The sequence below is a fragment of the Plasmodium gaboni genome, chromosome 9 (genome assembly GCF_001602025.1).
Source record: "Plasmodium gaboni strain SY75 chromosome 9, whole genome shotgun sequence".
In the NCBI taxonomy this organism is placed as follows: domain Eukaryota; phylum Apicomplexa; class Aconoidasida; order Haemosporida; family Plasmodiidae; genus Plasmodium; species Plasmodium gaboni.
The window spans coordinates 429,145-443,560 of NC_031489.1; the positions used below are offsets into that span (position 1 = coordinate 429,145).

The window sequence follows — 14,416 nt, forward strand, 5'->3', positions numbered from 1 at the left end:
TATTTTGCAAAATTATGCACATATATATATATATATATATATGTACACATTATTCCTTGCATTAATATATAGGTCGTATAATATTTTCATCCTTTTATTTATAATTTCATTTTTTAATTTTTTCTTGCAAACTTAAAAAGAAAGGATGATTCCTTACGACCTCATAGTCCGGGTTTAAAAAGATAGAAATATTTTCAAAACAAAATGGAGGTATTTTTTTGTAAGAGGAATTTATATTTACTTTCAATGCATTTATATATACGTTAATAAATGAGTAGGTGTCATATTTATGTTTTATAATTTTTAAGTATTTATCAATTTCATTTATGTATTGTTTAAAATAATTTTGCATATCAAAATTATTATCCGATTTTTCGAATAGACGAATTTTGTAAGGTACGGAATTTTTACTAATAATTAAATTTGAATACTTATTGACAAGTATTTTATAATTTTGATAACTTTCTTTTATTTCATTTATATTTTTAATTTTTTTTTTAAGGCCTATATGAATATTATCATTATTATTATGAGATAAAGAAGATGAACGGGACATATTAATTTTTAAATATTTTGTAAGAAAAAGTGATATAAGCAAAGATTTATTCATTTGAAAACTATATAAATCCATTTTACAATAATCTGGATAACTAAAACCCCATGCTTTATGTTTCAAATAAAAAGAATCTTCTTCTAATTTATTTGAATCCTTATTCGTATAAGAAAGATAAATAAAATATGTCATAAGAAAATCTGAGTATAAATATAATATAAAATAATATAAAGAATATTTATTTTTATTTATATCTTCTGTATTATTTATATTATTATAACCATGTTGTAATATATAAGATAATTCTTTATAACAAATAGACAAGACATAATATGTAAAAGAATATTCTTGATCTGATAATAAATTTATATATAAACCTAAACAATTATAATCTATTAATATCGTTTGTAATATACTAGTATAATAATTTTCTATACTTTCAATTTCTTTGTCCATATTATACATTTTAAAGTTATATGTTAATATTTTCATCAAGGTATATAAAATACGCATATCAACATGAAAATTTGACAATTTGGAATATTCCCTTTCAGGCAATAAAAAGGAATATTTAAAAATCTTTTTAATAACTATTTCAAGATACTGAGAAAATAAATTAAATACTTTACAAAGTATTATAAATTTCATTCTTTTTCGTGTAATATTAACAAATTTTTTATATTCATCTTCATTCTTAAAAACCGTTCGGTAAGAAAATGGGCTAGACAAAATTGTATTATTATTTATATGATTATTAAAACTTAATCTATTGTAATTATTATCGTAATCACTTAATTTATCTTTATTTATAAGATGTCCTTTTAATTGGTCTTTACTGATTTGTATATTTAATTGGTTCTCGTTTATATTTTCATTTATTTGCTCCCAATTAATTATATCATATTTATTTATAAAGTTTTGTAGCTCGTCGAATATTTCTACAATTGAACTTTCTTTTTCCATGTAATTTACTAGATATCCAAAATTTAAGCGTAATAATCGAACGAATTTATTCATTTCTTTTTCACAAAAAATATTTTTGAGTATATCATTATGTTCCATATTGTTATCATAATTATATCCTGTATCTATTTTAAATTCATTTTCTATCAAATAAAATAACGTATCAGGTGTATAAGCAAAATTATTAAATAACATTAACAAATTAGGAGGAAATCCGAAATATATTAAATCGTTAAATATAATATTTTTTACATAGAATTGTTCATTTTCTTTAAGTAACTCTTCTATTATTATAAAGGATTCATTATAAAATAGAAACAAAAACATATTAACAAATATATTATCTTTAACGTTATCTAATAAGTTTTTGTTTAACATATTAGAATCGATATTTTGTGCATCTTCATTTTGATATAAATCAAAAAAAATAGAATAATAATCTTTTAATTCACTTTCAAAAGAACTTACAAAACATTTTAATTCTTTATTCTTGTTATCGTTTATATTTGTTTGTGTGTGATCATCACTTTTACATATATCCATATCATGATATATATTATTTTTTTGATCATTTTCTAAATCTTCTCTTTTGTCGTTTTGAGTAGTATTAAATTTGTTTGCTATAATATGACAAGGGTTATTTCTTCCATTTTGTATACTTTGTTTATTATCATTTAAGTATTGTGATATTTTACTTTGTTCTTTTAATATATATTCTTTTTGAAATTTAGCAAATTCATTTTTGCCCCTTTCTATTATTTGAGTAAGACAACATTTGGATATGCATTTAGTTAATATATTACAACTTTTAGAATAAAATTTTAAATAATGTAAAATATTTTTTATATCAAAAAATGATGATTTCATATTAATTAATTTAATATATTCACCAATATATTGAATATCAGTTACAAAATTTTTATAAAATAAATATCCTTCAGATATAGTTAGCTTTGTTACATGTTTACTAACATATGTCATTTTATACATTAAAAAATATTTATTGAAATATAATTTTTTTTTTTTTTTTTTTTTTTCTTGTTCATCTTGTATTATTTTGAACATTTTATTTTTTACACCACCTTTGTCATTTATATTATTATTTATATCATTATCTATACTATTTATACAATTTAATATTTGTTTACAATTTTCTTTTATAGATTCTTTATTACATTCACACATATCAAATATTAGTTGATTTAGAAGAGAGGTGAAATATATAATAAATTTTATTCTTTTTAAAATGAAAATAATATCTTTATTTTTCTTTTTATTTTCTTCATATTGAGTAAAAAATTTTGTAAAACATCTTTTTATTATAAATAAATTTTTTAAAATATATCCTCTTCTATTTCTACAATGATATAATAAGGAGTCATTTAGAGTTACTAAACCACATTTGTAATCATCTCTATGAACAAAATTATTTCCGGTTATAACATAATCGATTAGTTCAGATGAAGATGAATAAAAGATTAAAAATAATTGAAAGAATAAAAACATTTTATTTTCTACATAATCTTCGTCATCAATATTTATATATATATTATCCTGACATATATTATTATTATTTATATTATTATTTTTATAATTTACATTAATTCTATCATTGTTTTTAGTTTCTTCATCTTCCTCCATATTATTGTCCTTATTGCAATAATCTTTTTTATTATTTACAACTTTATTTTCATTAAGAAATTTTTTTGGATCATCCCTTGTTTCAATATATTTTATAAATTCTTTATTATCATTTTTAAAAATATCCATATATATTTTATCATAAGAAAAGGCAGCTAGCCATTTCATAAATACCTCTTCTAAAAAATAACCATTGTCTTTACAATTAATAACTCTTGAATCATGTAAATAATAACAACTTAGCACAGTTAAAAAAGGATGATTTCCTTTAAGTAATTTTACTAAGTTTAATAATAAATGATCTATAATAAAAATTATATCATCATATGACAATTCATCATTTATATATTTCCTTTCTTCACAATCAATTATTGATAACCTTTTTTCTGGGTGGATACCACAATCTAATTTCTTGTCGCCTAATTCTAGTGAGCACACGTATTTTCTATAAGAAAAATCTTTTTGTTTTATTTCTTCATCATCCTTCAGATCTAAATAAATAAATAAATATATACATATATATATATATATATATATATATATATATATATATATGTAACATGTAATGTTAGCTATTATAAATACATATACATTACATCAGGGTATATCATATTATTAGATTGTTATGCTTTTCCTTCTTTTTTATAAATTACCTTCTACATTCATATATAAAAAATCTGAGATGCTTATATATTCCTTTTCTCCACTGTTTATCATATTTTCATAATAAAAAAAAAAAAAATAATTTAAGAAATATTTTAAAAAAATAACATTTATTCAAAAGCTAAATACAAATGAATAAAATTAAAAAGAATAATTAAAAGGATATATTAATTAAATATTTGAACGTTATATTTAATAAATTAAAAACTAAATGAATAAAAAAAAAAAAAAAACAAAAGCGTTAAAAAGAACCAGGGGATTTATAAATCATTAGGGAAAATAATTTTAATATAGGAGAAAAAAAAAAAAAAAAAAAAAAAATGAACAAGATAAATGAATTAATTATTTTAATTTATTTATTAATATATTTTTTTAATGGAAATGCCTATTTTTTATAAAAATATCAGATATCTAGAAAAACACAAAATAAATAAATAATTTATATAAATGTATACATATATATATATATATATATTTATATGTGTACATAATATACATATATTAATTAACTAATACATTTTTAACTTCAAAAAAAAAAAAAAAAAAAAAAAAGTTCTAAATCCCTTTTTTTATATTTCTATTTTTTTATTTACAATTTTTGTTTTTTCTATTTACAGTGGTTATAATATAAAATTAACTTCTACCTCCTTTTATAAATATATATATATATATATATATATATATATATAAATTTATACTTATTATGTAGAAACAAATTATTTCATTTCATTTTTTTTTTTTAATAACAAAAAAATTGTTTTTACTAATCTATATAAATATGTTAATATTTATATAAACGTTGATACCTTATATGATGTTATATAAAAATATATATATATTTGAGCACAAAAAAAAAAAAAAAAAAATTAAGGCATCCATTACTTAAAGTGTTCTATAAAAAATTTCATTAAATTGTAACCTATATATATATATTGAATATATGTATTTATTTCATTTTAATAAAATCAGCTTTATTCATTTTTTAAAGAAGAAACAAATTCGACTTTGTCTTCTAAGTCTTTAATTAAATTTTTTATCTATAAAAAAAAAAAAAAAATTAATATCTTATAATATATATATATTATTATTATTATTATTATTATTGTCTATATAATTACTTCTTTATTTTCCTTTGAACAGTCATTGATTATTTTTGTCAGCTCCAAGCAGTTATCATCCATAGTTTGTTTTGTCATGAGACTTTTGTAATATTTCTAAATTAAAAAAAAATATTAGAAAAAAGAAAAAAGAAAATGGAAAAATAAAGATGTATAATATATATTAAAATGATAATAATAATAATAATAACATATATGCTTATATATATATGTTCATTTATTTTTCATACACTTTTTAGATCATTTATAATATTTTTCATTTCGTCTCTCCTTAAAAGGTTGAAAATGATATACATAAAAATGTATAGATTTAATATATATGAATATTTTCAAAAAAAAAAAAAAAATATTTAAAATTTTATATTACTTTTGTTCTTCTTGATTTATATTCAATTTGATGTTTTCTATATTTTGTGATACATCATTTATTTGTGTGTCGATTAATTCATTGATTGTTTTATAATATTTTAATTTATCATTTATTTTGTCATTTTCTTTTTGAATAAAATCAAGCTCTAGTAAGAAATGTTTTCATAGGACATAATTAATATATATATATAAAATGAAAATATATATAATAATTACATTATATTATATTTTAACTTTTTAATTATATATATATATATTTATTTATTTACCTTTCTTTAGTTTTATAAGTTCATCTTGTTGTTTTTTATATTTACCCTTTTCATTTGTTTCTAATTTTTCTTTATATATTAAAATTTCGTGAACTTTCACAAGATCTTTTAATTCGTAAAATATATCTATGACATTTTTTGAAAAAGTTTTTAAATTATCATATCTTTTTTCTATATTTAAACTAGAAGATTTTTTATAAGCCATTAGTATATTTTATAAAATAAAAGAAATGAAAAAAAAAAAAAAAAATTAAATATGTGCTTAATTTTTATATCATAATATAGACACACAAATGTATAAATACCAACGTGTTAATGTTACAAAAAAAAAAAAAAAAAAAAAAAAAACAGCTTATGTTTTAATTATAAGATATATACAGTTTAAAGGGACAAAAAAAAAAAAAGGAAAAAAGATAACAGAAAATTATAAATAAATAAATAAATATATATATATATATATTTATATATTAATTTTTGATAGTAAGCTTATTTTGATTTATATACAAAATGACATAGTGAATATGAATTACATAATGAAATATATGATTATATTTTTTTTTTTTTTTTTATCTTGTGAAACTTTCAACATACTATAATTGAAAAGATTACACATGTGTATATGTAATTATTAACAGTAGCAAAAAAAAAAAAATATATATATATATATATATATATATATATTAACTAAATAATAACAATGTGTATATTCCTTCTCTTATTAATACTCTTTTGTTGTGATTATTTGACTGATAAAAGAAACAAACAAAAAAGTATTTGTATTATATAAAATCTTTCAATATAAGCAAAGATATATTATATATTCAAAATAAATAATAAAGATACCTATTTATGTGTAATGAGTAGATATTTTCATATTCTTCTTTTTTTGTGTATTAAATAAGAAAATATTTGGTAATTATTAAAATATAATTTTGAATGAAAAATTCTTAAAAGTTCATTATTTAATTTTATAAAATATGTTGAGTTTATATATATATATAAATATGTTCATATGATAAATTTTTTTTTTTTTTTTTTTTTTTGAAGTATAAAAAAATAAATGTGTTACATATTGTATATAATTATTTATAATTTTATATAAATATATCTTTTCCTATTTTATTTATTTATTATTATTATTTTTTAATTTATGCTTAAAGGTTATATAAACATAAACATATATATATATATATATATATATAATTTTAATATATGATAATATTTTTTTTTATCTTCAAATATAAATTAATAAATATATATATATATATATATATATAATATATTAATACTTACTAACTATTTAATATATAACAAAATGATAATATAATAAAATATAATTTTTTTTCTTCGTTCTATTGAAATATATGTGTAAAATATTATAAGAAATAACAAAATGTTTGTTATAAAATAATATATAATAAAGAAAGTATTGAATAATTATATTTTCTAAAAAAAGGAGGATTTCAAATATATCAATTATAATAAGAAATATTATATATATATATATATATATATTTTTACATTTTTTATTATTCTTCAAGATTTAAGATGAGAAAAAACTACTCTTAATATATATACACACATATTAAAAAAAATATATATATATTCATAATTATAAAACCAATTAAATATTATGAGAAATTTTAAAAAGCATCAAAGAGGAATCAGCTAATTACTGATCTTGGTAGAAGGAATATGATAAGAAACAAAAAAAAGAAAAAAAAAAAAAACAGAATGAAAGAAAAATGAAGAATGTTATAATAGAATTTTTTTGTATTTACTTCATTTTAAAAGTCTCAATATAAATCTTTGTATGGTTGTACTTTTATAAAAAAGAATATATTTACATATATTTATGAAGGTAATTATATATATATATATATATATATATATATATATATATAATACTTTTTCTTTTTTTTTTTTTTTTTTAAGTCTTTGTATTATTAATTTATAAAATGGTGCTGTAATATATTCATTTTATAATTTTATTTTTTTTGTGTTTTATTTTTAATTTAAATATTCTTCATTTCTTTTGCTTTTTAATTTATATCTCTTTATTTTATTTTTTTATTATTATACGTCCTTTTCACATGTATGTTATTATAAATATATCCATTTTATATATTCTGCTACTTTTAATATTTAATATAAAATCCAGTGTAAGTAATTTAATATATCAAAAGAAGTTTAAAAAAATTATGTCCGATGTAAATTACTATAATATAAATAAGACACAAAATGTATGGAACAATAAAAGATTAGGATTTAACAAACATATTCATACCAGTAACAATAAAAATAAAGAATATAATAACAGATTAAACAAACCATTGTATGAACATATTCATAAAATATTATGTGACAATAATGATTATGAAAAAATTATAAAGACAAATAAATATGGTTCCTTTTGTATATTAAATAGAGGGAATAAGGTTCTTCAAAAATTCATTAAAAAAAGCAAGATAAATAAGTACCATTTTTTATATCATTCTCCTTATATATCTAGATATAATAATAAAAAAAAAAATAACTATGAAGGAAATATAAATGATAACACATTTAAATTAAATTTTCAAAATATAAAATATGATAATATATTATACAAGAAAAAAATTATACAGATGTATTTTAATAATTCTATATTTAATAAGTCATACAATTCTGATGAATTAAATAATAAAAGTAGAAGCTTTTCTATAGGTTCTATATCTAATAATACTATAAATAAAATGAACACAATAAATTGTTCTACAAACAAATATGATAATGATATTATTGATGGATACAATAATATTAATCAACATGATAATATGGAAGGGATATATATTAGTAACACATATGATGATATGAGCAACGTCCAGATGCAACAAATGGGTTTACAAAATATAACATTTGATGAAGATAACTCGGATGAAAAAAATAAAAAAACAAAAGAAAACATAAACAACATAAACAGCATAAACAACATAAACAATATAAACAATATAAACAATATAAACAATAAAGAAAATATTGTTGAGAAAACAAGAAAAAAAAGATTTTTTTCTGAAGAATCCAAAAGAAGAATGAAAGAAAAACTTCGATTAATTATGAAGAAGAAATGGAAAAATAATGAATTTCGAAAAAAAATGATTAAATCATTTAGAAAACGTAGTATGGATCATAACAAAAAAATATCAGACACTGTGAAAAATAAATGGAAATATGATAAGGAATATAAATTAAAAACGTTAGAAGGTCAAAGGAAATATTTCTTAAAAAAAAGTAAAAGCAACAAATTCAATTCTCCTTCTCAAGAAACCAGAAGCAAAATATCAAAATCTATGAAACAATATTGGTTAAATAAAAATAAATATACAAAAAGTGATATGAATAATTTACAATCATTAGTAATGAAAAAGAAAAAACATAAAAAAGTATGGGAAAATATTTATTCAATTATATTAAATCAAAAAATTGATGACATAACAAATTATCAAACGTTTCATCACAACTTATCTGTAAATTTACAAGCGGCTCTTAATTAAATATAAACATAGATAGATAAATAAATATAAATATATTAAATATATTTATATGTTATGATCTATTATATTTTTTGAGCGTATAAAGGAAAAAATAAATCAAAAATGAAATATACAAAGTAAATGTATTATTTTTTTATAATATTTACACTTTTTTCAAAACATATAATATATATATAAATATATATTTTTTATGCCTTGGGAATAATTTTTTATTTTGCATTACAATTTTATTGTTTTCATATTTTTTATCACCCTTTGGTATTTGTTATATTTTTTTTTTTCGGTTTTTTTTTTTGAAAATGTGCTTATATGATATATATATATATATATATATATATATATATAAGATTTTACATTTTACATTTTACATTTTACACTTATTTGATATTTTTTTTTCTGTAACTTTTGTTTTTAAAAAATCATGAAAGTTCATTCTATGAAATATACATTTCGGTAAATAAAATAAATATTAAGAAGAAACAATTGAATATATATATGAATAAATATATTAGAAGGGACTGTATAATATTTCTTTATTTTTAAATAAAGGAAAAAAAAAAAAGAAAAAAAAAAAAAAGAATGATTATTATGTTTTAATAACGATACATATTAAAAGATCTAATAATAATAATAATAATTATTATTATTATTATTTATATGATAATTCCATTGATATATATATATATATATATATATATATATATATATATATATATTTATATATGATATATTATAAGAATAAATAATAAATAAATAATATATAAAAGCATACATATAGAAGCAAATTATTTTTATTTTTTTATAATTTTTTTTTGTAAATGACCAATATATTATAAGAATAAGTTCATTTTTTTTTTCTTCCTTTTTATGTAATCAGCTTTAATGGATAAAAAACTAAATAAAAAAAAAAGTACAAACCAATGAGCAGCTTCCATCATTTTAATGAATTGTACTTCAGTTAATAAAAGAAGATTATGGCTTCTTATAATATTTCTCATCTTATATAATATTAAATGTATATGCGAAAATATAGGGGACTTAAAAAAAAGACTATGCTTTAATAATTTCTCGAATGCGAAAAAAAAAAAAAAAAAATGGCTAGCCAAAAAAAAAAAAAATTATTTCAACATAAGGGAAAACAAAAAATATAATACCACAAAAAGGAGAAAATATTATGGAAGGATTGATAACAATAAGAAGGATGATTATAATTTTATGAATACTTCTTTATATTTAAATTATATTTCAAACGTAAACTCTTTTTTATATTATAATACAAATAATGATAAAAAAAAAAAAAAATGTTATTATATGTGTAAAAAGTCTAATAATATTATCAAGGCAAAAATAAATGATAACGATAATATCCTCTTTGATAATGATTTGAGACATGAGGAACAAAGTAGTGATAAGGAATATTATAATATTAACAATGAATATACACAAAATGTTTATAATAAGTATATGATAGATGATTTATCAAATGATAATACTTTAAATGAATGTTCCAGTGATATAAAAAAAGAAAGCATTAATCAAACAGATAATCAGATGAACGATAATTTAAATGATAATGTCAACTTTGATTTGAAGGATAAAAAATGTAACCAAAAAAATATTCGCAATTTCTGCATCTTGGCACATATAGATAGTGGAAAATCTACATTAGCTGATAGATTTTTAGAACTTACAAATACAATTAAAAAAAAAAGGATGCAAGAACAATTTTTAGATATGATGTGTTTAGAAAGAGAAAAAGGTATAACAATAAAATTAAAAGCTGTAAGAATGCATTATAATAATTATATATTTAATTTGATAGATACTCCTGGGCATTTCGATTTTTATCATGAAGTAAAAAGATCTTTGAATGTGTGTGAAGGTGCAATCCTTTTAATTGATGGAGGTAAAGGTATTCAATCACAAACATTAAATATATTTCTTGAATTAAAAAAACATGATATTAAAATAATACCAGTTATTAATAAAATAGATTTAAGTACATGCTTATATGATAAAATAAAAGATGATTTGATTAATAAATTTAGTTTTAAAGAAGAAGAAATTTTAAAAATTTCTGCAAAATATGGTAAAAATGTAAAAACCTTATTTCAAAGAATTATTAGTGATATTCCTCCTCCAACAAATAATATCAATACCTTTTTTAGAGGTGTTGTCTTCGATTCTTTTTTTGATCAATATAAAGGGGTCGTATTAATTATTAAAGTTCTTAATGGAGAATTAAAAAAAAAAACAGAAATTTTTTTTATTAACAGTAGAAAGAGTTATATCATACAAGAAGTTGGATATCTCGTTCCTGAGATGAAGCCTACTGATGTTATATCTCAAGGAGATATAGCATATGTATGTTCAAATATAAGAAACTGTGATGATATACAAATAAGTGAAACGATTGTAAATAAAGATATTATTAAGAAAAATAATGAAAATGAGTTTGTCATTAATTTTAAAAAGATAAACCAGGCAAAAAACCAAAATGTCATGCAAGATTTGGGTGATAAGGGTAAAGAATATTTGACCTATCATAAAAATGAAGAGGACAACTATAAAGAAGAGATAGAAAAAGATAAATATAAAGAAGAGATAAAAAAAGATGATAATAAATTCAACATAAATATAATAATAAAAGAACAATCAAATGAACCAAATAAAGATCAAATTATATATAAACATGAATATAAAAATGAAGAAACAGTTAATATTCATAACAATGATAATTTTATAAAAGATAATATTAATAATGAAAATTTTTCTTCTAGTATCCAAGGAAATCATAATATTCCTCCCATTTTGAAACGAAATGATATTAATATAAAAAGTATAGCTGCTAACAAAATAGAAGCATCTTACCCATCTGTTTACTGTAACATTTATTGTGTGAATGATAAGAAATCGAATGAATTAGAAATGTCATTAAATAAATTAAAATTAAATGATAGTTCTTTTTCTTTTAAAAAATATATATGTGAAACCTTAGGTAAAGGTTTTAAATGTGGATTTAATGGATTATTACATTTAAATATTATTCAAGAAAGAATAAAAAGAGAATATAATATTGATACAATAGTAACAGCACCATCTGTTAATTATTTAATAAAAGTAAAAGAGAAATATATGGATAAAAGATTAAGAGAAAAATTACTTGAAAGAAATTTTGATATACAAAATATACATATTGAAGATATGGATAGCAAATCAAGTGATGATTGTTTCTTTTTTATGACAAGTAATGTTAATGATATTCCAACAAAAAATGTAGTACATTCTATATATGAACCATATGTTAAAACTAATATTATAACACCAGAAATTTATCAGAAATATATAATGAATGAATGTTTTAAAAGAAGAGGTATATTTATTAAAAAAGAAATTATGAATGATCAAATAATTTTTCTATTTGAAATGCCTTTGTCAGAAATACTTATTAATTTTCTAGATCAAATCAAATCATCTACTAAAGGATATGGATCTATGAGTTATGAAAATATGATTATTTATAAACCTAGTGAATTATATAAAATTCATATATATATTAATAAAAAAAAAATAGATTCTTTATCATTTCTAGCACATAAACTAAATTATGAGGAAAAATCAAGAAAACTTGTTTCGAAATTAAAAAGTTTAATTAATCCCCATCAATTCCTTATTGTCATACAGGCAGCACTCGAATCAAAAATTTTTGTATCTGAAAAAATTAAACCTCTCAAAAAAAATGTAACAGCCAAATGTTATGGTGGAGATATTACCAGAAGAAGAAAATTGATTGAAAAACAAAATGAAGGAAAGAAGAAGATGTTTGAAATTGGCAAGGTTAAATTACCTCCTAATATTTTTACCAAGCTCTTTGACATAAAGGGTGAATAAATAGTGACCATACAAATAGATAAATATATATAATGAGTATATTTATTTATTTATTTATTTATTTATTTATTTGTTTATTTGTTTATTTGTTTATTTTTATTTTTATTTTTTTTTTTTGGTATCTTTTTTAAGGACATATATATGTACTATATGATTTTTATATCATTTGTATATATATATATATATATATATATATATTCAGTATATATATGTTTAATATTTATTTATTATTATTTTTTTTTTTTTCTTCTATAATTTCATTTATTGTTGAGATATTTTATTTTTCACGGTGTGAATTCTTCTTTTAAAAAAAAAGGAGGAAAACAAAAACAAACTACATGAAAGCATATACATAGGAAATAAATTATTAATATCATAGGAATTAATTAAATGTCTCTTAAAATTTTGAGAAGGATCCGAATTTTTATTTATATCTTCAAAAAGAGATAAATTATTTTCATTAATAATATTTTCTTGATTTGTTGATTTATTTTTCTGTTCATTCTTATGATTTGTATATTTTTGTTTTTGAGAATTATTTTTTAATGTGTCTATTTTAAGAAAATTTTTTGTTTTATTAATAACACATGTTTTTACACATAATAATTTATTTTTCATTCTACCAATAAAATTATAATTTGATAAAATAGAATTTTCATTTATATATATTAAAGGATCTGTTTGATTTTTATTATTAGGATTATATATAATAGTAATATTTTTCTCATTACATACTTGATCAAATATATTTTGTGTATATATATTTGGTTTGATATCTTCCTTCTTTATATTATTTTCATTTATTTTGTTATTATTATCTTTACCTTCTTTATTCTTTTCATTTTTTTTTTTATTACTTGGGAACAGATGTGTTTCTAATTTATATTCTTTATTATGTATGTATTTCTTGTTATCTAAAAAAAAATTATAACTAACATTTAGATAGTAAGATCTTTGAAAAAAATTCTTATCACATCGTAATGTAACTTTATCCACCTTCCCATTTATTTTGTCCCATGTTCTTTTTTTCTTGTCTTCATAAATCTTATAACTACTCAAACTTAATCCGTATGTTCCTACTATTAGAGGTACTAATGTTTTTATTTTTTCCATCCCTGAAAAATGAGAAATGAAGACAATACTCACAAATATCTAAAATGTTTGTATATATAATATATTTAAAGGTACATATATATATGATATATATATATATATATATATATTATATGTATATACATTTATTTACTTTCTTATTTTTTGCATTTCTCTTTCATTTTGTTTAATATACACATATATATATTTACATATTTGTAGTATTTTTTTTTTTTTTTTTTTTTTTTTTTTTTTTTTTTTTTTTTTTTTTTTTTTTTTTTTTTTTTTAAATTTTTTTTTTTTTTTTTAAAAATGTTACATTAT

The 14,416-nt window shown here is 18.1% G+C and overlaps 5 protein-coding genes across 6 annotated transcripts; 2 read left to right on the plus strand and 3 right to left on the minus strand.

The window, feature by feature from the left end:
* Positions 1-106: 106 nt before the first annotated feature.
* Positions 107-3,874, minus strand: PGSY75_0911400 (hypothetical protein; the record flags this gene model as incomplete). The annotated part of the gene is made up of 2 exons (XM_018785530.1): positions 107-3,648; positions 3,811-3,874. The coding sequence occupies 2 exons, from the start codon at positions 3,872-3,874 to the stop codon at positions 107-109; spliced, it is 3,606 nt and encodes a 1,201-aa protein (XP_018641871.1).
* A 917-nt stretch (positions 3,875-4,791) lies between these two features.
* On the minus strand, positions 4,792-5,781 carry PGSY75_0911500 (hypothetical protein; the record flags this gene model as incomplete). 2 transcript variants are annotated; one of them, XM_018785531.1, is made up of 5 exons in its annotated part: positions 4,792-4,857; positions 4,939-5,034; positions 5,169-5,208; positions 5,306-5,453; positions 5,577-5,781. In XM_018785531.1, 5 exons carry the CDS (start codon positions 5,779-5,781, stop codon positions 4,792-4,794), a joined length of 555 nt encoding a protein of 184 aa, XP_018641872.1. The 2 variants fall into 2 exon arrangements, with proteins under 2 accessions (XP_018641872.1, XP_018641873.1); XM_018785532.1 differs by lacking the exons at positions 4,792-4,857; positions 5,169-5,208 and having other exon boundaries at positions 5,013-5,034.
* Positions 5,782-7,669: 1,888 nt separating this feature from the next.
* PGSY75_0911600 (hypothetical protein) lies at positions 7,670-9,109 on the plus strand (the record flags this gene model as incomplete). The annotated part of the gene is made up of 1 exon (XM_018785533.1): positions 7,670-9,109. One exon carries the CDS (start codon positions 7,670-7,672, stop codon positions 9,107-9,109), a length of 1,440 nt encoding a protein of 479 aa, XP_018641874.1.
* A 942-nt stretch (positions 9,110-10,051) lies between these two features.
* Positions 10,052-13,000, plus strand: PGSY75_0911700 (putative GTP-binding protein; the record flags this gene model as incomplete). The annotated part of the gene is made up of 1 exon (XM_018785534.1): positions 10,052-13,000. The coding sequence occupies one exon, from the start codon at positions 10,052-10,054 to the stop codon at positions 12,998-13,000; it is 2,949 nt and encodes a 982-aa protein (XP_018641875.1).
* Positions 13,001-13,261: 261 nt separating this feature from the next.
* Positions 13,262-14,113, minus strand: PGSY75_0911800 (hypothetical protein; the record flags this gene model as incomplete). The annotated part of the gene is made up of 1 exon (XM_018785535.1): positions 13,262-14,113. One exon carries the CDS (start codon positions 14,111-14,113, stop codon positions 13,262-13,264), a length of 852 nt encoding a protein of 283 aa, XP_018641876.1.
* Between the last annotated feature and the right edge of the window lie 303 nt (positions 14,114-14,416).